General features: G+C 39.1%; 1 protein-coding gene across 10 annotated transcripts in view; it reads left to right on the top strand.

Moving 5' to 3' along the window:
- grik4 (glutamate receptor, ionotropic, kainate 4) overlaps positions 1 to 24,251 on the top strand; it is a 734,878-nt gene that overhangs the window by 442,312 nt on the left and 268,315 nt on the right. For all 10 annotated transcript variants that reach the window (XM_057839364.1, XM_057839368.1, XM_057839359.1 and 7 more), the window contains one exon: positions 9,748 to 9,913. In XM_057839364.1, the coding sequence (XP_057695347.1) occupies positions 9,748 to 9,913 (166 nt within the window). The remainder of the gene's footprint in view (positions 1 to 9,747; positions 9,914 to 24,251) is intronic.

Genomic DNA, 24,251 nt, shown 5'->3' with positions numbered 1-24,251 from the left:
TGCGGGGAAGCATGGTAGCAAATGATCTTTTTCTTAACACCTTATGTTATTTCCCAACGCAGAGAAGATATATCAATTGGTAGCACTACGCACAGTCATGGTTCCACTTCCCATCATGCATTTGGGCATGGCTACAGTATCATTTACTGAAAGCTCAACAAATACACTAGATGGCAATATTTAGTCACAATATACAAAGTCACAAGTCTTTCTATCCGTGGATCCCTCTCACAGAAAGAATGTTAATAATGTAAATGCCATTTTGAGGATTTATTGTCATAATAAACAAATACAGTACGTATGTACTGTATGTTGAATGTATATATTCGTCCGAGTTTTATTGATTTTTTTCTTAATGCATTTCCAAAATGTATATGATCGGGAAAATTATTGGGAATGATTGGAATTGAATCGGGAGCAAAAAAAAGCAATCGGATCGGGAAATATCGGGATCGGCAGATACTCAAACTAAAACGATCGGGATCGGATTGGGAGCAAAAAAACATGATCGGAACAACCCTAACACACTCATGACAGCGCGCGCTTCTCTCTCTCCCCGCCTGGACATACGCACACGTGCCTGTCGGCTCCTAAGCAGCACTTGCAACAATACATTTTCTTGTCTTGAGACAAATAAGAAAAAAAACCTCTTGAAATCCTCAAAATTAGTGACAGTACGGAATGTGCCGAGGCCACGAGGCACGTTTAACACAAATAGTGACTAGAGGCACATTTCATTTGGGCAAAACACGGAAATGATGACGAAATGAAGCCGCGCTTTGGAGCTGAACCACATGAGTGCTTCAAAAAGCGGTTCGATGCATTGCAAATGACTACTGACTCATTACTACTAACTAACTGACTTACTACAGTATAAAGTGGCCACAAAACCCAATGTTGATCGCCTGTTATCTCACATTTTGTGGAAGACCATCATTTAAAGCTAATTAGAAAAAAAGGACATTTTTTAAAAGCCAAACACTGTGGGAAAGCTATTATTTCAAAATAAAAATCAATAAAAAAAGTATCTTATGGCACTTGTTGCATTTTGTTCTTACAGTAACACAAGCATATTCATATCATTTTTTGAAACAAATTGCCATAGAATTCTCAACACTCTTGACCACTTCAAGACCACTTGACGGGGTTATGGAGCAAATGAACCACCATGAAGCTTTGAACCATCCGCCAACCAATTGGCTGCAACGCTTCCTTGCTTCAAGAACTCTAATTTGGCCATCAATACTTGTCAAAAATGTCAAGCATTCTGGGATCCCTTTGTAGCTATTCCGATTATTATGGTGATGATAATGCTTGGAGGTGGAGATGAGAATAAATAATCCTGGGTAAATTTGACGACAGTGCGAGTCATAGCCTCCAAATAAATGCTTACAAACACGTAGATTCTTGATATTTATAGTACAAATTTCTTCCTGACGTTTTGATTACACAGTGTATCACAAAAGTGAGTACACCTCTTGCATTTCTGCAGATATTTAAGTATATTTTTATGGGACAACACTGACAAAATGACACTTTGACACAATGAAAAGTGGTCTGTGTGCAGTTTATATAATAGAGTTCATTTATTTCCCCCTCAAAATATAGCCATTAAAATCTATGGTCTGATGAGACGGGCGGGCTTTCTTGTGTACTGTCTTCAGAAGAGGCTTCCTCCTGGGGTGACATCCATGCACACCAATTTGTTGTAGAGTGTGGCGTATTGTCTGAGCACTGATAGGCTGACCCACCTCTTCAATCTCTTCAGAAATGCTGACAGCACTCCTGTAATGAGTCACATGACATTTTGGAGAGAAAATGACAAGCAGTACTCAATTTGGTCATTTAGGGATGTACGTATTTACTAATGGGTGTACTCACTTTTGTTGCCAGGGGTTTAGATATTAATGGTTATATTTTGTGTTATTTTGAGGGGAAAATAAATGAACTCTATTATATAAGCTACACACAGACTACTTTTCATTGCGTAAAAGTGTCCTTTTGTCAGTGTTGTCCCATGAAAACATACTTAAATATCTGCTGAAATCTGAGGGATGTACTCACTTTTTTGATACACTGTATATGCAATTCTTTACAGTCAAACATAGCTTTTAAAGGGAACCTCGGACTTAGACTTGTAGGCTCTAATAAGCCATAGTTGTTCTCTTTTACTAAAATTTGTTGTGAGAAACACATTGCCATTGTTTTAAAAATCTATAATATTTAGTACATGTTTCGACCTACTTAGGGGGCCATGTTTTATGGACGCTCGGGGTGATGACCTAGATTTTCGCTGTCACTCAACGAACACTACCGGATTACTGCAATTCCTTCTACACGGCGAGACGTCCAACACTTGCGCTCATCGCTCACAAGCGGCGAGTACTTACTATTTGTGTTTTTATTGAGTCTTTTCTTACCTTTTCATTGCCACAAAATAACTTTTGCATGTGTTTCCCTCTCATACTTTTGTTGATCTGTTGACCACATTAGTCACGTAGCGTATTTAAGCCACCCTTATTTGATATAATTACATTTTATTTCCGGTAATTTCCCGAATATAAGGCGCACCGTGTACAATGCGCACCCCAAATTTACTTGTAAAATCTAGGGAAAATTATTGTACCCGTTTATAACGCGCACCCTAATTTTAGCACCAATAAATAGAAGAATACAAGAAAACAGATCTCGTGTACGTATACAGAAATTTCATTTTACTGACTGGTGAAACACAGCACAAACATCGCATATTGGTAGTTCAAAACATTACCATAAACTAACAATATTTACGGTAATAATATGATTTGACAACTTCTCCAATTTACCAGAATCTAGGAGAAAACAAAACAGATGTGACTTTTCTTTTAAAGGCTGCTGTATAACTTGCTCATTACATCATGAATAAATGTTTCTTCCATGGATTGATATGGTAAAATGAAAGTGAGAATGTAAGTCGGAAATCCGAGAGAGCTCATCGCTGTCGACACGACAGTAACAATAGGAACTATTGTTATTTGGGTTTGAGTTTCCCGAGGGACAGATATAGTTAACGGACACACACAGGAAGTCTGTGTTGTTACGTTTGTTATGGTCCGAGTTGCGGAGCTGGAATAAACGTTGACTCAAGAAACTAAATTCTGTGCTTTATGAAGAGTGAAAAAAGCAGAATTTAACACAGACGAAATCATTTGGCTGATCAGAGTGAAGTATTACCGAAACAAAATGGTGACATCACGTACCGTAATGGTCGGCAACGGATCGCCACATACGTTTCTTCAACACAACGTGGCCGTGTCAATAAAAAAAAAAAAAAAAAATCGGTTTTATATAGATATGTATTTCTGTCTCCATCCATGTACCCGTTTATAATGCGCACCATGATTTTACAAGTTGATTTTGGGGGAAAAAAAGCGCGCGTTATTTTCGGGAAATTACGGTATTTTATTTTTTTATTTAATCTTTATTTTATCAGGCAGTGTCATTGAGATTAATATCCGTTTTACAAGAGAGGCCTGAGCACAAAGAAACATTCACAAATATCAGACAACACAAAATACACTAACGGAAGCAATAATCAGTAAAAACATCAGACAAAAGAGATTTAAAATCACCAAGATGAATGATTGACTGTAGTTTAAGAGTAGATTGCAATTCGATCCACTTAGGGAGCATAATAGCCAAAGCCAGTTCTGCCAACATTAGTGCGTGTGAGTGGAATGTTTAGGGTTAAGTAGTTAGTTGATCGTGTTTTGTAGTTACTGGATTTGAATGACAAGAGAGATGTGAGGTAGTTAGGAAGTTTGCACAGTAAAGCCTTATAGATGAGAAACATGAGGTGGATATTTCTTCTTGGCTGTGGTGAAGACCATCCAACGTTTTGATAAAGGGTACAATAATGAGTGCAGAAATTGTCATTGGTGATGAAACACATCATTTAAGTATTTTCACAAGGCATCTTTGGTATGTTATGTCTGTATGCATCTAAACAAAGCAAGCTGAAAGGGCATGGTAGAACTTTGGGTGTAAATTCGCCTCTTGTAGGACATTTCGCCGGTGTAGCAAATTTTTGGCAGAACACCGTTTTTTTTTTTCCTACTCTTGTCACGTCTCATCCCGTCCTACCAGTTCATTTTGCTTTTGCTGCTGGTTTTGTGAAATATCGACAGTGCTGTCATGCTCATTAATGTTACGATTGGGTTCAGATTGAAAGGGTTGAACATATGACATGTTTATGTTGCTAGAGCAGTACTTCTCAAATAGTGTGGCACGCAGTATTTCTGAACTAAGCAAGAGCACACAGAAAAGAGATATGAAGAGCTGTGCGGCATTTTCGAAAGCCGTTTTCCGGCCGGACTCACACAGCAACCCACTGTCGTCTCCTGTTCTCACCTGTCCGCCCGGGAAGCTCTATTTTCGGCTTGGGATCGTCACGACGACCGCCCTCACCTACGGTTCTCCCTCGGCCGCCGAGAATGCGCTTTCTTTCGGCCCGTTTGCCTTTTGTTACAAAAAAAAACAATGATAATAAAGTCATACTTTATTATAAGTTGATCTATGTTACTTTTTTTCTTCAATAAAGAAAAAAAAAAAGTAAATAAAAATTAAAAAAAGGACATGATGTTAGGCAGAGGCGTACTTATAATAGTAATTTTATAGACAAATAATACTATTTACAGTGGCGGCAGAGAGTTTGGGGGGGGCGCGAAACATTTACGTCTTCCTTGTGGGGGCCTGACAGAAAATAATTGAGAAGCACTGTGCTAGAGTCATACTCTGGAAGCCCGGCAGCGTAACCATGGGATGTCACCGCCCTGCGACGCCAAGAACAATGGGGACCTATTAGTAAAACTAATTTTACAAATTTTATAAAACCGAAAACATCAAGAGGGGTTTCAATATTTAATTATTTTAACTCATAATAATGTTTTTAAGAACTACAAGTCTTTTTATCCGTGGATTACTTTAAATGTTACATTTGCTTAAGTGTGATTTCATGGTGAATTCTGAGTCAAGAGACTTGAGGGGTGTTCAACGTCAAAGGTTTCACTGCACACATCTGCTCACTGGCCGTAAAAATTAGTCTGTGTCAGGTACACCTTTTAGTAGAATTGAGGTTGTTAGCATTTAATTACTGGGCACAAGGGAATACACATATTTATAATGTTATAGCAAATCAACTGCGGAAGAACAAGATAATCAATCTGAAGATTGCATGCCCCACTGAAGTGGACAGGAGAAGTGTATTTATTGATTCCCACGCAGGGCTTGGCTGACTTTCCTTTTCTTACCCTCTCTGTTTAATTTTTGATGACATGGAAAACAGCACAGTTTTTCTACCTATTAACAATGTCCTTTTCACTGAACACCTAAAGTCAGAGTTTCAGACAGAGTTCTGGCCAAAATACGCAACACCCAAATTTGGGAGAATCATTTGTGTGTTTACATATTCATTAATTTTTTTGTAGAATGGTAAAGCCTTCTAATTTGACGTAAATAATAAACAATAAATGGTTGATGTCTGTAAAAGAGCAAATAATTCTTAAACTTTATGTAAGCAAATCATTAATGTTTCCCTAAAGGTTCCTTGTGATAGCTATGAAATAGCATCATACACTCATAACTGGATTGATAATGTGCTGCTATTTTTATCATTGTCATTTTATCATCAGACATCGTACTGCCAAGGTTTGCCGTTGAGCTGTGTTAACAAATGTTTAAGTAGGCGTTCAAATGAACGCTCCTGTAGCAAAAGCTCCTTCATGTGGGTGGTATAAAGATAAAATGTTTGATCCATACAGAGATTTTACTTCCTCAGTCAGAAAAGATGTATGTTCTGAGTTTGCTTCTGTAGGGCCCTAGGTTGTTTTTGATTCGCATAATACACACTCGCTTGCACAGTTTCTGTCTAATGGCATAATCCTGATGTTTTGGCAATTCTGTGCGTTTTGTAACATGATTCGGTCGAACGTGTCAAAGGATGCCAGGAGTGAAATGTCATCTGTAGAATGACCTGAGTTGAAATGTAGGCTGTGGATACCAAACCTCAGACTTTTCTTAGGAGGAGGATGGTCAGCTCTGACATGTCCTGGGTTCAAGAGTTTAGGGTATACCCTTCAAACATCACACACCAATGGTGTCAAACGTTTGATGATTTGTTCCTCCTCAGGCTTTTTTTTTTTTTTTTTAAAGAATGGTGTTACAGAAGTGCAATAGTCAGCTATGATCTGATGCCAGTTGAAACAAAGGGTGAGGGTGCTAACCCTCAGAAAACTGCAAGATAGTGTCAAACATGTGATATTAACTGTGTGACTTCTCTGACCTTGCTGACAAATGGTGTCAGAAGTGGGATGATTAGCCGTGATTTGATGCGGTTAAAATCTGGGTTGGAGGACTTTCTGCAAATACTGTATCTCTGTCCGAGATTTGATGATTAGCTTATAAGGGTGTAATGGTACATGTATTTGTATTGAACCGTTTCGGTACGTGGTTCGGAACGGCGGCGTACCGAACGAGTTTCTGACATAATGTAACTCTTACTTTTCGAGTCTGTGAGTCCATCGAGTTACAGTTTCTTTGTGTAGAATACATTTACTCCGTCTTCTCTACTATAATGAGGACCAACACGGTACAACAGTATCACCCACAAACGTCACCGGCGCGACAACGTGGCTGCCGCGAGAATGCAGTGAAACGCGGGCGTTAAAGTCAATCAGCCAATGCACACCAGTCGCAGTGCGGCCGCGTGTTAGACACGTCCCAGAAGCGGCTCAACACGACGCACGTGAAAAGAAGGCAGACTTTATTATTTCACGCGAGACGCGACCCCTCCTGCATCAATACTACTACCGGTAGCTAGAATCGGGCAGACCGGAAGTCACTCGTGTGAAAATACGGTGGATCTGGTTGATTTTCAAACTAATATGCAATCGGAACCCACTTTTTGAGTCCATCAGATCTCTTGAGTGGTAGATCGGGGCACAGTTGACTTGTCTTTGTTGATTTACTGCTGTTTTCTCTGCTATAATAGTAACCAACACTGCCCCGTGTTCAATACAAAACCCTCCTACCATAACAAAACAAGTAGGAACTAATTTTCACATAGGAACTAAAGTTATACAACATAAAATATACAATATAAATGAATGGTACATCACATTTGTAAAATACAAACACAAAATAAATAATAGCCCATTTAAATAAAACACATTGAAACTAGCTAAAACACCTGTAATTGAATGATAAGAATAATATAAAGATCCTGCTTACACAATTAAATTTATTAATTTTTGTGTGGCGCTTTAACTTGAGAAAATCCACCAATAAAGCTTTTGAAAACCGTTCATTAGAAAAAAAAAAAAAAGATTCATTGACACATTTCATTTGTAAAATACATGTTAAAATCTTTGTCATTGGGATTGCTTTTCTCTTTAGCACAGGACTTTTTTCTTCTTTCTTTCAGAAATAAAGCTGACCCGTACGCAGGGTCTGGAAGGCAAATTGTTGTTGGATTATCTTTAAATACCTGCTACTTTTTGAGCAGAATTCTAGCTTTGTATAGGCTAATGTTCCTATTGTTGAAAGCACAAAGGTGTGTAATAAACAACTAGCACATTTATATTTTGCATTTTGTTTTCTTACTGTACCGAAAACGAACCGAATGGTGACCTCAAAACCGAGGTACGTACCGAACCGAGATTTTTGTGTACCGTTACACCCCTATTAGCTTTGATTTAACCAGTTTCAAATCAGTTTTACGGGACTTTTATGTAAAATTATGAAAGAATGTGTACAATTATGAAAAGAATCTTGAAGGAAGTACTACTCAGATTGTCAGATAATGTCAGAGATATGATGGTCAACTATGAGGTCATACATACTGAACACTGCATCAGGCCCACTAGATGGCAAACTAAAAGTGACTGGCTCTTTGTTGCTATAATTTTTCAACCCAAGAAACCCTTTCGCAAATGTGGTTTCTGGTAATGGGAGCTACAAAATAAAAATAGCTACTGTAGGATACTGCCCCTCCATGCATTGTGGTCTTCACATAGTCATGAATAGTTATCTACTTCTTATTATAGGTGCATTTATCTTTACTTACTGAGTCTTCTTAAAAGTTTTACATGCACAGTAGTTCCTTTTCAGCGCAGTATGGGGACAATGTGAAATTCCAGCTTCCCACCTCTGTGGAGGAAGCACTTAGGTGATTCAACAATGTTAAAAAATGTAGTGGGGGGCATGTTATCTGTCAAAGCAAGCAACATTCACTCGCTGTCTTCTCGAATTCTACATTTCATCTTACCTCTGTAGCTTTGATGGTTTGATAGCACTGGTTGCTAGAGAAGGAGACACATTTTAAGTTTTGCTTTCATAAAGTTGAACAGATGTCAGTTCACACTGCTCAGCCCTTCACTCTTGCAGTTTTTAAAGCTGCATTGGCCACCACCTTTTCAGCCTGGGTATTTGACAGTTAGTGACACTTAGGGGCAGTTTACATGGCGACTCTAAAACACGAAGACGCAATGACTGTGTTGCGGAGTGGCCTCGCAATCGTAAGGTGTCGGCGAAGATGGAAGGCAAAGACGCAAACCTTGGAATCCTGCCTCCAAAGTGGAAGAATTCGATTGCGGGGGCTTGAAGGGGGTTTGTGCCGCATCCATATCAAAGAGTCCCGTGGCGCGGACCGCGCCGTTAACGTCAGCACTCATACACGTCACATTGGGCGTGCGCAGCGGTGCTACTAAACATTAAAAACAGCACATATGGTGGAACGTTGGCTTGAATTTTCTGTTTTTATAATATTTTTAATTTAAATATGTTGAATGTTTCCATTTTTGTTCCTTTTTGAACAAAAGAAAATGCCATTGCTTGGAGTGGGCGGGCATGTTGTCTTCCGGGCTGAGGAGGTCAAAGTGCATCATTCGCTGTCGCATTGTAAATCTGCAGTGCCCCCGAGGGCCTGGCATGAATACTACATCGTTTTCATGCGGAATTGCGACATTGTTCGAATGGACACGGGACCATATAAATGCAAACATGAAATTTTTCGTCTTCTCAGAGAGTCACCATGTAAACGGCCCCTTAGTTAGACAGCTGTTAGTGAAGACTGTTGTGGGTTTGAAACTCTCTCAGGACATTCATCAAGAAATGATGACTAATTTGGAGAAAAGTCCACAAATAAGTTTAGGTTCAAGATAAAGGGATATGTCAGGGTGTACTCCAGTTTGAAGAACTTCGAAAAGCAGACGTCCAAAAGATCAAGTTAAGCTATTTATTAGTGTTGGTATATATATATATATTTTTTAGTTGTTGTCATTGTTGTTATTTGTTGAGCAGTTTTAGAAGTTCACTGATTTCACCGATCTTCATTTCCCATTATTTTTTTCTTTTTGAACTGTAAATTGTCCTGTAAAGATTTTTGTCATCGAACTTTAAATTTTGAGTGGCTATGCTCTTTTTCGTAACATATTGGCACAGACTTGATATACTGTGTAAGGTCATACTGGATTTCTTAATTTGCATATGATGCATGTTTTGTCACTACCATAAAGACTAGAACGGTTGTCTTGTTTAAAATAGAAGAAGCATCAAGTGGGTTCCAAATCCGAACCTAGCTTTTTTTTTTACTTTTGGTTCATATCCGTATGAGACTGCATCTTGGTCTACACTTGGAACGCAGTCAGCTATTTAAAAATATGCAATCAATTAAGTACTACTATTACGACTGACATCCTTTCTTCTGCGTAGGTGCCCTATGTGAAGGTGGCTCCAGAAGACATTTTAAAGGTCCAGTTCCCTCGTTTCACCACTCTCGACATGAGGCCAACCAACATGGATGTCAGTCTGGCTGTAGCGAGCCTTCTCACCTTCTTTAACAGCACCACCGCCTGTCTCATCTGTGCTCAGGCCGACTGTGAGTACTTAATAAACACACACAGGGCATCCACATGGGGAGTATGTTCCAACACTTCCGTCCCTACTCCTGCAACAAAGTGCACATAGTGTTTTGTGTGTTTTCCTTTAACGAGTGTTGACACACTAAGCTATCTGGGATGCACAACAACTGTGTTCCAGCAGCAGATGCACCACTTTATCAAAATCTCACCCTATGACACAGTGTCTGAAGCAGCTGCTGCAATCCGCAGTGCGAGCTTGATGCCAACATCCTAAAATAAACAGTCTGCACTCCATAATCATCATCTTGAAATTCAAATTAAATATTGCTTGTCAAGTGCGTATTCCCAAAACATCACCTGATAGAGATCAAGCTTTGACAGATGAAAGAAAAGACATAGAACACATTTTGCACTTGAGGCCAGCATTGATCTCACCAACGCCTTGTCAAAGGCACTTGTTAGATTCCAAAGATACTAAACTGAATGACCTCAAAAAAGCCTTTCAATCCCCTTGGGGCAAATTTATTTTTGTAAATAGAAAGGAAGATTAAATCAAGGCTTGTTCCCACCCTCTTGTAGTCCAGTGAGCAGTAATTACAACTCTCCAGACAAAGGCAGCATGACCTCAAATGGCACTACCTAACCTTTTTTCTTTTGTTTTACAGTCAGCTTTACACATTGAGAAACAGAAATATGTTTACAACATATCAAAAAGCTCCCACGTAGACTCTGAGCTTCCCTATTTGATTTTAATGTACCATATTGGCCTGAATATAAGACGAACCTGATTATAAGACGACCCCCTCTTTTTCAAGACTCAAGTTTGAAAAAAGACTTTTTGAACACCAAATTAATTTTTATGCAGAAAATAATTACAGTACATCTGAAACAAATGATTGTAATGATACATTTGAGAGAAAACGCATGTTATTTTGCCTCATTCAAATCTGAACATTTAAATATGTAAACTCAGGGGTGAAAGTGGTTAGAATTTCTTGCCGGAACTCCCGGACATGAAGGTCGCCACAGAGCCCGAGATTTTATTTTTTATTTTTATTTGTTATTATTTTTATTTTATATTTTTTGTGGGGGAGGGGGGGAACTACTGAAATGCAAAGAAAACTGTCAGTTATTTCTATAACACATGCTAAAACTGATTTTCATTCAAAATTTTTGCAAAATAACAGTTAACAAAAACAGCTATAACCCCAACCTCCATCTCCTAATTTTTATTTTCCCTCATTTACTCACATACTAAATGCCAAATCTCAATTTTAACTACTTAAGAACATAGGATGTATATTAAAATTGAAGATAATGTAAACATTTATTTGTTTTTGTGTTTTTTAATAATAAAGATACTGTATAAGTAACATACATTCAGAAAAATAAGTACAAATGACTTCTATTACGCAGAGTGAAATGGAATATATTTTGAAGATCGCGCAAACATTGACTTTTTTAAATCATAAGGAAATTAATAAGTCCCCTAACATAAATGAACAAATATAAGTTACAACAGCTAAGATGTTCTGAACCTCCCCATCAGAGCAAATAAAGCTAAATATGATAAATAACCCACCTTAACGCTTTCCTTGCTCTTAAAGATTTGATCCATTTTCTGTATTATTGCCCTTTTTTGCTGTTTCAGAAAACATGCGTATTTGAACCAATCAGAGCTAACTATCTGGTGATCACATGTCAGTATGTCAGCCAATTGAACAGATAAATGTGTCCAGGCGTTTTGCTTTGCTGCGTGCATTCGCACATTGACGTGACTCGTCATCGTCAGACTCAGATAACTGCAGCAGCTGGGGAAACCTCCATGCCGTCCGTGGAATTGTTTTTTTTTTTTTTTTTTTTTTTACAAAGCGTTTTGACAGTTGCCGGGATATGTTCGGAATCAAAGCGCACCGTATACCGGAACAGCATTCTGGCCCTGAATCTTATACCGGAACTGCGTTCCGGCCCTGAATCTTTTACCAGAACTGTGTTCCTGACCGTTCCTGCCCACTTTCCCCCCTGTGTAAACTGCATTAAGCATCAAAGTGAAGTCTAACTGTAACTGTAGTCGTGAAACAAATCTGAATAAGGAAAAACATTGCAATAAAATAATATAAACTGGTTAAACTAGTAGCTGAGATCTGTCATGACAGAACATTGCTTCAATGATATCTGGCGCCATCTAGCGTCGTGAATGGGGAGAGAAGCTGAGATCCGTCATAACAGAACATCACTTTAATGATAATTGGTGTCATCTAGCGTTGTGAATGGGTATAACGTCTAGACCGCAAATATAAAACTACCCCCTCTTTTTCAATCTTATTTCAAGGCAAAAAACAGTCTTATATACGGGCCAATAAGGTACATTTCTTCAAAGTCCACTTTGACTTATCTGGACTTTACCTGTCGCTCAATGCATGCCATTTCAAACAAAAACTAAAGAAATTTCCAATTTCCATTTGAGATTTAACCTGACTTGAGTTTTTCGTGATACGAGCTGCCGTTTGCCTAATGTTATTGCTTGGACTTGTGGCAGTCAACTCAACTCAAATGAAAAGAAGTAACAATTTTGTCTGATAATGAACAATTTGTAAAAAATGATAAATTATCAATAATAATAATAAAAAACACTTTAATGTCACTATCAGTTGTAGTTTATATTTTAGCTAAATATAAAATAAAGAGTTCAATGCTGGAAGGCCGTCGTTAGCTTAATCCTAAGTAGTGATGTACCAAAAGAAAAATTCTTGGCCGAAGACGAAAACCGAGTATCAGAAACACATGGACGAAAAACGAAAAAAATGAATATTACACATGTTTGCAGTTCATTTTTTATTTTATTTGTTTATTTTATTCCGTTATTTTCTGATTAATGCCCTTTGCCTTGACATTATCCTGAGGAAACGTTTTACCCCTCGTGAAAGCCTCCACCACGGATGGAATTCGGTATGCTTGGAGCGACTTCAGAACTGCAGATATGTTGGCAATGAGCAAGGCGTGTTTGCAAGACCGTGAGCCAGCGTGCTACTTCTCACCATTTTCCTATGTTGGTCATCACAACAGAACTAAGGCTCTTCACACTATTAGATCATAAACTTTCAGTCTGAAAACTGATCATTTTTAGCTGTTCTAATCCTCATACATAATGAAAAACACCTCTCATAGGTAATATATAGTTAAACACAAACAGTGGCTCAGCATGTTGAGATAGTGGGACTAAGCCTGTCACAATATGCAATAATTCCATTTACCGTACGGTAAATAAAAATGAAGGGGGTAATTTTCCCGCTGCAATTTATTGCCTCACGTGCACATGCGCGCACGTGCGGCAAACGTGCTGTTAAAAGTTTGGCTTCCATGTTACCACCTACGCAAAATGCATCTTCGTTCCGGGTTCGGTCCGGGTCCAGCAAAAAATAGCCAATCCATTCCCATTATATCCTATTGTTCAAAGTATACCGCCCGTGTCAGTGCTCCGGATTGGCTGCGGACCATCTCCGGCGCGGCAGAGCCCGCCGGATGGTTTTGGCTTTGGCGGAGACTCATCCGTCAAAATGGGCGGATTCTGGCTTGGAGTCAACAGCCCAGTGTCTTATTCACAGTTTAAACACCAGCGAACATGGACGAAGAACATTTCATCATGGAGGTTGAATGTCACAAAGTGATTTACGATGCAGTAGATCATTACTAAAAGGACATCATTGAAAAGGAAGCTCCAAGATGTCCTATTATGTGTGTTTTTCTGGCAATGTGATCAAACACACGACGTCCTGACAACTGTGTTTTTATTAACACACGGCGCTAACAACACTTCCTCAACCTGTGGCACATGTTGCGTGCACTTCAGGGTGCCTCGGAAAACATCCAATCAGAATATTAACATGGAACGCCATAGCAGAAGCTATGAGGATGGACGGGGAGTTTTTTATGCATGTCATTTAAAACAGTAATTAAATAGTGTTGCAAACTCATCGTAAAAGCAAAAAAAAAAAAAATCGGGGGGAAAAAAATGTTCAACCAAATGAAGTCCGCCTCTCTCTCTCTGCTTCTCTGATGAGTACAGATTCTGGGTGTTTGTCGTTGTTTTGAATGCCACATTACGACGGGACAGAGTTGGCCGACCGCAGCCGGTATGTTTTGCCCGTTTTTGACGCACTGCGGGGCACGCAGTCAACATAGAGCCGTGCCGGACCTGGAATGAAGACGCATCCGATGTATATGGGCCCTGTGTCTATCTCACTGCCGCGTCACATGAACAAAACAACAACACCGTTGCGTGCACTTCAGGGTGCCTCGGAAAACATCCAAACAATGTTACACATGGAACGCTATAGCAGAAGCTATGAGGGGGGGAATGTTTTCATTTGCCTAAATGCTTGTTATCAAGTGCAATTTTATTTTTTTCTTGAATGAGACAGTTTATTTATTCTGTGTTTCTGTGCGGTATTAATAGTGTTGTCTTTTACTTAAGAAGCATGGTCTTGTTTTTAGTTGTGAATTCTTAAAAAGAATTTTTTATTTTAGGAGTAAATATTTATCACGTTTAAATGGGTGATTTATTAATATACTATACTGTATTCTCACTGTGTCATTGTAAATTGGTTTTAAAAAAATTGGGGGGGGGGGTTGCAATAATATCGCATATCGCAATAATTTATGAGATAAATTATCGCACACTAAAATTTGTTATCGCGACAGGCCTAAGTGGGACATTATAACTAATTATGCTGGCACTTTGTTGCCAAGGTGTGAACGCCAAAAGGTAATGCACAATAAGTTAAAGCATTAGATCATGATGCACAAACTGTTTATTTACCTTTTATTTATTTTTATTTATATTCTTGGCTTGTTATTGTTTTTTTTTTCCAAGAGGTTTTTTGAGGTAAATTTTCATTTCATTAAGAAAATATGATTTGAGATACTGTATATGTGTTGCGAAAATCTTCTAAATCATTTAATATTTGAATTTCTGTTTGAAATAAGGATGTATCCAAATGGATTTAGGTTTCTGTTACTGTGATGCAGCTTAGATCATGTTTCTGTGGCCAGAGAGACAATTATGTATTAGAAATTTGGCCAGAAATAATGATAATAAGGCAGGCTTCTAAGGTGCCCTTAGGACATAAAATTTGGACAAAGAAACCAATTTTAGGCATTATTTCCTCCCTGATGCAGTGTGTGTAGGCACGCTGCGAGAAGTCTGAAGAGGAAATGAAAAAAAATGAAATAAGAGGAGAGTGCATTGTTGAGAAGGCTATGGAGCAGTAAAGGAGAAACCAAATATAGTGATTTGGCTGGGAAAATGGGATAGATAACCACTGGGCTCATACACTGGCATCAAGTAGTAGATTGTCCAGAAAATGGAGCATTTTGATTGCATGCTCACTTGTAACCCTTTTTCATTCAGTTGAAAACTGAGTGGCACAGTGTCTCGTTATTTGTGCAGCGGTTCGCTAGAATCGTTTTGGTCCTTGTTCATTTCCCATGTTTCAGCCCTTTCCCTGTTGCAGTTACTCATTGATTTGGCAGCATGCTATCAATGATTTGTCCGCGTGTTCTGGCCTCATTAATCATCCACGCCCCTGACAGCCTAATAGAGTCTGACGAATTTATGCATATTTTCCAACCGTGGCTGAGGACACAGAAGCAGAGGTGTAAATGTCCTAAGGTTGATTGTGCACTGGGACCAACATTAGTCAAGGCAGTTTCCCCATGATACAATGTTAGCGCAATGTTTCACTATTATTGTAAGGCAACTGTGGTGTAACTTGATCAAGCATACAACATACAGTAAGCATACTAAGACTGTAAGAAGACAACATTATTAAGGGTGCATTTCAGTTGGGTGCAGATAAACTCTGGAACCGTTTTGTTGATGCTGTGTTAAAGGGATAAAATATACCTTATTGTGATGGGAAACATGTCATGCTGATAGGTGACTCTAAGTTTTGCTTTTGTACAATCTCAAACTGGAAATAAAAAAACCAAGACAACTGAAGTGCTTTTGCTTGCACAATAATGTATTCACATATACACATTTTTTTTTTTTTTTTTTTTGGTGTGTGTGTGTGTGGGGGGGGGGGGGGGGGGGGGGCTTAAACCTCCTAAAACCACCAAAATACAAGAACTTTTGGCACAGTTATAAATATAACACACAATAAAACACAACAGGTTTCACAGTGTTTAGCACGTTCCCCTCACAGTTCTGATACCAAGTGTTCAATCCCGGGCTCCGGCCTTCCAGTGTGGAGTTTGCATGTTCTCACCATGCCTGCGTTGGTTTTCTCCTGGTGTGTGTGAAAGCAGGGCTATAAACATGGCAAGCTGGAAATGGCTAAATTAAACTGAAAACATAACGAAATTAAAATGTCAATCATTACTTTCGGGTCGGGGTTCTCGCTAAATTTTTAAAATAAATATATATTTATATACGTATACCAAAACGATGTATGGATGTTAAACAAAGGAATACTTATCAAATAAATAATTTGGATAGAAAAGACAAGGTGCTGTATGGTCATTGCAGAGCCAGAGCGGGTCATGCGCCCTCTTTATACTCTTTCTCCTCTGCGATGCAAAAGCACATCTGTTTATTTACATTTTACAAACTTTTCCAGCGTCATTTCGTTGTGCAAATGCATTTAAAATGATCATAAAAATATGTAGACTATTTAAACATTAAGAAAAGTTGCGGTTTTTTTCTGCCAACTGAGAATTCGTTACAAAAGACAGGCTTTAATGCGCAGGCATTGTCACCAAATGTGATCACGCAAAACGCAACCAGTCCGTTTTTCCAAGCAGCAAGCAGTGATCTGTCCAGGTCTGACGGGAGCATCCCTTCCCTCTCCTCCTCACAAATAATACATAGAATTTTGAGGGGTTTTTTCTCGGGCTTGGGCCTAGAAATAAAATATAAAATTTCGTTTTTTTTTCTGGGCTCGGGCCTACAAATAAAACATAACATTTTGGGGGTTTTTTCGGGCCTGCAAATCAAGTTAATTGATCGGGCTCGGGCGGGTCGGGCATTAATACCAGCGGACCCGGGTCGGGTCGGGTCGGGTGGGGCTGGATTTTTTTAGGCCCGATCTTACCTTGATGACCTTAAATTGGTTGCAGTTACACGTCGGGGAACACTTCCTCCGGAACAAAACACGACAGGATTTGACCAACATTGTGACAATGCTGACCAAAAATGACGTAATGTCCAGGTTATAAAATCGCCCAGCAGCCTTCCACGCACAGAGAGTGCCAGTGGGCAACACAGGTCAAGTCTGTGAAAGCGTCCAACCAGCTTCATTCTCGGAATCTTTTCATGCACGAAAGCAATGACGAGAGCAAATCCTGCGTTACCTTATACGGGAAATTCCCTGGTAATAGGTGTGAAAAGGGCTACAGGCAATGCGACTTGTCAGATAGAGAGAGACGCTGGGGTGAACTACGTAGAATAAATGAATAATAAAAATCAGTGAAAACGGATGACGCTTGGCAAAATCTTTATTAAACTTGTATTGTTAACACTTGTGTATGTAAATCTGACATTAGTAGATTGTTCTTATTGGAGATGCGTGTGTGGCAGCGTGGCAGGTTTTTTTTTTTTTTTTTTTTTTTTTTTTAAACATTGGGTTTTGACAGTTGCCGTCATATTTTCGGGATCAAAGCACCGTATGCCGGAACGGCGTTCCGCCATCGTATTTCTCCCACTTTCACCCCTGCATATACAACTAACAATCGAGTGACACGACTCACCACATGCATTAAATGTCAGTAGCATGTGTGAAATATCAGTAGCTTTTTTTTTTTTTTTTTTTTTTAACATAGCTGTTCCCGCTAAGAACTGCATCATCTTTTTCCTCACAATCGCAACACAGCAAACCTTTGTTTTGAAGGGTTTAAACTTGTTTGACTTTCAGCGTGTTGACCAGTTGCGAAACAAGTGTAAACAGGGCCCAGTGGCGACCAGTATTAACAGGCCCCTCGAGACAAGCTGGCAGCACTTAAACACTACTTTATAGCTCTGCACATTATCATACATTATAACCCCTCCCCTCGCCCACCTGGGCCCCCTTTACACCAAAAAACCCCGGATTCAGACACCCCCCGCCCCCTAGCTTCGCCCCTGGTGTTGACATTTCACCCCCTCATAACTGGCATGCCAAGAAATGCGATAATCTCAAATCCAAAATAGGCACGTGCTGGTTACCGGTTTCAAGGTCTACCATGATAAGAAAACGTCAAGGTTTCAAAACCGCTAAAATTTTCCATCATACCGTTCCGATGGAATTAGATATTTTTTATGACCCAAAAATGCAGGGCTCACCCTTCCACCTCAAGTTCTGCTCAATGTCTGTGTTGGCTGTAGGACATGAACCACCTGAACTTTTTCCCCCATTGATGAAAACAAAGTCGCTAGTATGGGAATAGTACTTCGGGAACAGGAGAGTTACAGATAGCTGCGGCTTACGTGGACCAACCGACATGTAAAACATGCTTGAAGGTAAGGGTGTAATGGTACATGTATTTGTTTTGAACCGTTCGGTACGTGGTGCTCGGTTCGGAACGGAGGCGTACCGAACGAGTTTCTGACGTAATGTAACCCTTACTTTTCGAGGCTGTGAGTCGATCGGGTTACAGTTTCTTTGTGTAGATTATATTTACTCTGTCTTCTCTACTATAATGAGGACCAACAAGGGAGGACAGTATAACCCAGAAACGTCAACGGCGCGACAACGTGGCCGCCGCGAGAACGCAGTGAAACGCGGGCGTTAAAGTCAATCAGCCAATGCACACCAGTCGCAGTGTGGCTGCGTGTTAGACACGTCCCAGAAGCGGCTCAACACGACGCACGCGAAAAGAATGGCAGAGTTTATTATTTGACGCGAGACGCGACCCTCCTGCATCTATACTACTACAGGTAACTATGATCGGGCAGACCGGAAGTCTCTCGTGTAAAACTACGATGGATCCGGTCGATTTTCAAACTAATATGCAATCGTAACCCACTTTTTGAGTCAATCAGATCTCTTGAGTGGTAGATCGGGGCACAGTTGACTTGTCTTTGTTGATTTACTGCTATAATAATAACCAACATGGCCCCGTGTTCAATACAAAACCCTCCTCCCAAAACAAAACAGGTAGGAACTGATATTCACATAGGAACTAAAGATATACAACATAGAATATAAAATATAAATGAGTACATCACATTTGTAAAATATAAACACATAATAAAATAAATAATAGCCCATTAAAATAAAATAAATTCAAATGAGCTAAAAGACCTGTAATTAAATAATAAGAATAATCCACAAATCCTGCTAACACAATTAAATTAATTTCTGTGTGGCGCTTTAACTCACCAATAAAGCTTTTGAAAACCGTTCATAAGAAAAAAAATGATTCATTGAGGCATTTCATTTGTAAAATTCATGTTAAAATTTTTGTCATTGGGATTGCTTTTCTCTTTAGCACAGGACTTCTTTTTTCTTCTTTCTTTCAGAAAGAAAGCTGGCCAGTGCGCGGGGTCTGAAAGGCAAATTGGTGTTGGATTATCTTTAAATACCCGCTACTTTTTGAGCAGAATTCTAGCTTTGTATAGGATAATGTTCCTATTGTTGAAAGCACAAAGGTGTGTAATAAACAACTAGCACATATATATTTTGCATTTTGTTTTCTTACTGTACCGAAAATGAACTGAACTGTGACCTCAAAACCGAGGTACGTACCGAACCGAGATTTTTATTTACCGTTACACCCCTACTTGAAGGTGGTGGCTATCAGAGAAGGAAATATTTTCAATATGATTTTGCATTTATACAAAATTAAAGGTTAGTAAACGCTGTCATGAACGTTTCCCAATAGCTACAAGAGTTAACTTCAGCGTGTGTAGTGTGTATAGCAGTGGTAAACCATACTGTAACGTGAGCTTGTTAACAAGGCAGATAACGTGGCTAATTAGCATGCCAATTTAATTTTATTAGGAATATTTCATTTTTTTGTCATTTTTATTATTTCTACCACTTAACATTATACTTACAGTGGGGCAAAAAAGTATTTAGTCAACCACTAATTGTGCAAGTTCTCCCACTTGAAAATATTAACGAGGGCTGTAATTGTCAACATGGGTAAACCTCAACCATGAGAGACAGAATGTTGAAAAAAAAAAAAAAACTGAAATTCACATTGTTTGATTTTTAAAGAATTTATTTGCAAATCATAGTGGAAAATAAGTATTTGGTCTGTACCAAAAGTTCATCTCAGTACTTTGTTACGTACCCTTTGTTGGCAATAACAGAGGCCAAACGCTTTCTGTAACTCTTCACAAGCTTTTCACACACTGAAAAGGTATTTGGCCCATTCCTCCATGCAGATCTCCTCTAGAGCAGTGATGTTTTGGGGCTGTCGTTGGGCAACACGGACTTTCAACTCCCTCCTCACCCCGTGGCGTCAAAATGATAACAAGAACGGGGAGCTAAAATCCCAGAACCACACGGGGGGACCTAGTGAATGACCTACAGAGAGCTGGGACCACAGTAACAAAAGGCTACTATCAGTAACACAATGCGCTGCTGTTTTTTTTTTCCACATTCTTCTCATGGTTGAGGTTTAACCATGTTGACAATTACAAGCCTGTCTAATATTTTCAAGTGGAAGAACTTGCACAATTAGTGGTTGACTAAATACTTATATGCCCCACTGTATATTCCAATTTTCTAATTTGTTTTTTTGAAAAATAAAAATCATGTTCCATGGAAAACATTTTTTTCGTAACCCAGAAATCTCAAAATAAAACATTTTAGAGCTGTAATTGCAATGCCGTGATACTGTGAAACCGTGATATTTTTGCTCAAGGTTATCATACTGTCAGAATCGCATACCTGCACATACCTAATCCAAAACAATGCAAAGGTGCAGTATATTTAAATTTCTGATCATTATCGTGGTTTACAAACCTGTATTTCCCCGACAAGCTGAAAGACACCGTCCTCCATGATTACGTGTATTATTTTTTGCACTTTTGTACGCCACAAAATTTTCCTGTGGAGGAATTGTGTTTTAAATAATTTTATCTAGTCTTTGTCAACCTGCTGTGTTTCCCAATGTGTCATTTGACTGTGCCCCCCCCCCCCCCCCCCACACACACACACATAAAGATAACACTCTTATTTGCACAGATGCTTGCAGTGACCATTTCAAGAGACATTCCAGGGGACGTTCAGAAATGAGGCGATAGGAGTAGTTGCCACTTACTGTAACTCAAACGTGCACCCAGAAGGTCTGTTTTTATTTAATCTTGGAAAACCACAGATGATAATGCAACATAATATTACGCTGTACAAACTGTATATTCCACAGTATTGAGAGTGATTCAGAGACACTTTTTGACTATTCCGAGCAAAACGACTGGAAGTACCCAGTCCGCCATTGCTAAGGTGTGCACACAGCCAACAGCAGCTAACTTTACTGTTTGAATCCACATCAAATGTATTTATATAGCCCTTTGAAAATTCCTGAAAAGTCCTCAAAGTGCATTACAACAACAAAGAATATAGTTCATGAATCAAGACAAATGAAAGGCAGGAAAATATTTAACAATAAACTGAGGGGAAAAATGCAAACTGAAACTCAAAACAGCAAATTAAACATTAAAATGTAAGACATTGAAACCTTAAGAAATATAACCGGGCTACACTAGTGAGGAAAAATGGTGAGTCTAAAAGAGTGGGTCTCTATCCGTGATTTAAAAGCCTTGATTAGTAATAGTGCGGATTTCAGGGGGCATGCTATTCCACAGCCTGGGAGCAGCAACCGCAAAAGATCGATCACCCCACTGTTTAAGTCTCTGCCTTGGAACTTGCAGAAGAAGCTGGCCGGTTGAACGCAGAGCCCTGGCAGAGTTACAGAGGGTTAAAATCTCCAACAAATAAGAAGGAGCCTGGCCATTAATACGAACAAAAACAAACAGTAAAAGTTTCAAATCAATTTTAAAATGAACTGGAAGTCAGTGGAGCGATGATAGCATGGGGGTAATAGGTTCACATCTGGGTGTACCGGTTAAAAATCGAGCTGCATTTCGAACAAGTCGCAGCCGAGAAATAGAGGATGTAAGAGCCATATTCCTGATTTGTATTATTATATGTAATTTTGTGCAGAGGACTTGCAAAGGCCAATATATCAATATTGAGAAAGCTACAGGCTAGTAAACAAGTGGGAAGTCAAATCTTAGCAACTAACCTTAATAGTTTTAAGGCTACGTTTCTACTACATGCTATCATGTTTTTTGGGGGGGGGTTTTGTTTGTTTTTTTTAACACAAATTGATCATTAACTTACCTTTGAGCAAGCATAAGTGTCATTTCATTGGGTGACTCTCTTGACGTTCAGTTTAGGGCTGTCAAAATTATCGCGTTAACGGGCGTTAATTTTTTAAATTAATCACTTTGAAATATTTGACTCATTTAACGCACATGCCCCGCTCAAACAGATTAAAATGACAGCAAAATGTCATTTCCACTTTTGGTGTTTTGCCGCCTCTGCTGGCGCTTGGGTGCGACTGATTTTAAGGGTTTCAGCACCATAATTATTAGTGACATCAACAATGGCGAGCTACTAGTTCATTTTTTGATTGAAAATTTTACAAACTTTATTAAAACGAAAACATTAAGGGGGGTTTTAATATAAAATTTCTATAACTTGCACTAACATTTATCTTTTAAGAACTACAAGTCTTTCTATCCATGGATCGCTTTAACAGAATGTTAATCATGTTAATGCCATCTTGTTGATTTATCGTTAAAATAAACAAATACAGTACTTATGTACAGTATGTTGAATGCATATATGTCTTGTGTCTTATCTTTCCATTCCAACAATAATTTAAAGAAAAATATGGCATATTTTATAAATGATTTGAATTGCGATTAATAACGATTAATTAATTTTTAAGCTGTGATTAACTTGAATAAAAATTGTAATCGTTTGACAGCCCTAGTTCAGTTGTTTGTGTGGTTGACTACTGAGGCTTATCCATAGCTTGCTTTTGGCAAGCTTTCTTATAGGCTTTGAAAAAGGTACCAAAAAATCCTACCGCCAATGTTTCAAGGTACCTAGTGTTGGAATTACAGGTAACCCACGCGCAGGGTTAAATCATCGCATCGGGTTTTTTCAATTTGGAAAAAAAAGATGTTTTAAGTCACAATCACACAGCACATTCCTATCAACTCTACGGCTGATGTCCGACTTTTGTGATTTTGGGGGCGTGGTTTTGCGATAGGTCCATTGCAAGGCAAGTGTTCATATGGCAGTGAGTGCAAATGCAAAATATTCCCAACCTAACTGCACAAACGTCAGCCATGAGAATAACTAAACTACTCTTGCCAGTCAGATTTTTAGTGGGTGTTTCAGTGGAAGAAATATTATTTGCACACTGCTTTGTGTCCACAAAAAAGTACAAGAAATCATGAAGCTAAAGTGTTTTATTAATTATTTATTTTTTTATTATTTATTTTTTGGGGAAAGTGGCTTTTTCCTACGTTTCTCAAATCAATGATTGACACTTGACCTGGAATCTGTTTTTGTAACCTGCAATCAGGGTTCCTGGGGTGAAAGAGACACGTCGATGATTAGTGGAATTAGCACAGAAGTAAGGGGTAGTCTACATGGTGACTCTGCGACACGAAGACGCAATGACTGTGTTGCGGAGTTGCCTCGCGTGCATATGGTGGCGAAGACGAAAAATTCTGAATCCTGCCTCCAAAGTGGAAGAATCCGATTGCAGGGAATTGAGGGGAGCTATCTTGGCATGCATATCAAAGGCTCCCGTGGCGCGACACCGCGCCGAAAACATCACCACTCGTACACGTCACATTGGCTGTGCGCAGTGATGCTACTAAACATTAAAAACAGCAAATATGGCGGAATGTCGGCTTTAATTTACTTAAAAATATGTTTCAATCAAATATGTTGAATGTTTCCATTTTTGTACCTTTTTGAACAAAAGCAAAATGCCATCACTTCGAGTGAGCGGGCATATTTTTTTCCCGGGCTGAGGAACTTTGGTTGGGTCAAAGTGCATCATTCACTGTTGCCTTGTAAATCTGCACTGCCCCCTAGGGCCTGGCATGAATACTACATCGTTTTCATGCGGAACTGCAACATTCTTCGAACGGAGACAGGCCCATATAAATGCAAACATGAAATTTTTCGTCTTCTCGGAGCGTCACCATGTAAATGGCCCCGAAGATTGACCTGGCATGCATAATTGAAGGCCTTTGTATGCACATTTAGTATGTGATAGTGCTAATTACCCTGCCATAAAGGGGTGCTTGATGATCATGTTCTGTCTGTTCACTGAACA

The sequence above is a fragment of the Corythoichthys intestinalis genome, chromosome 6 (assembly GCF_030265065.1).
Source record: "Corythoichthys intestinalis isolate RoL2023-P3 chromosome 6, ASM3026506v1, whole genome shotgun sequence".
Classification (NCBI taxonomy): domain Eukaryota; kingdom Metazoa; phylum Chordata; class Actinopteri; order Syngnathiformes; family Syngnathidae; genus Corythoichthys; species Corythoichthys intestinalis.
This window is presented reverse-complemented; position numbering and strand designations above follow the sequence as displayed.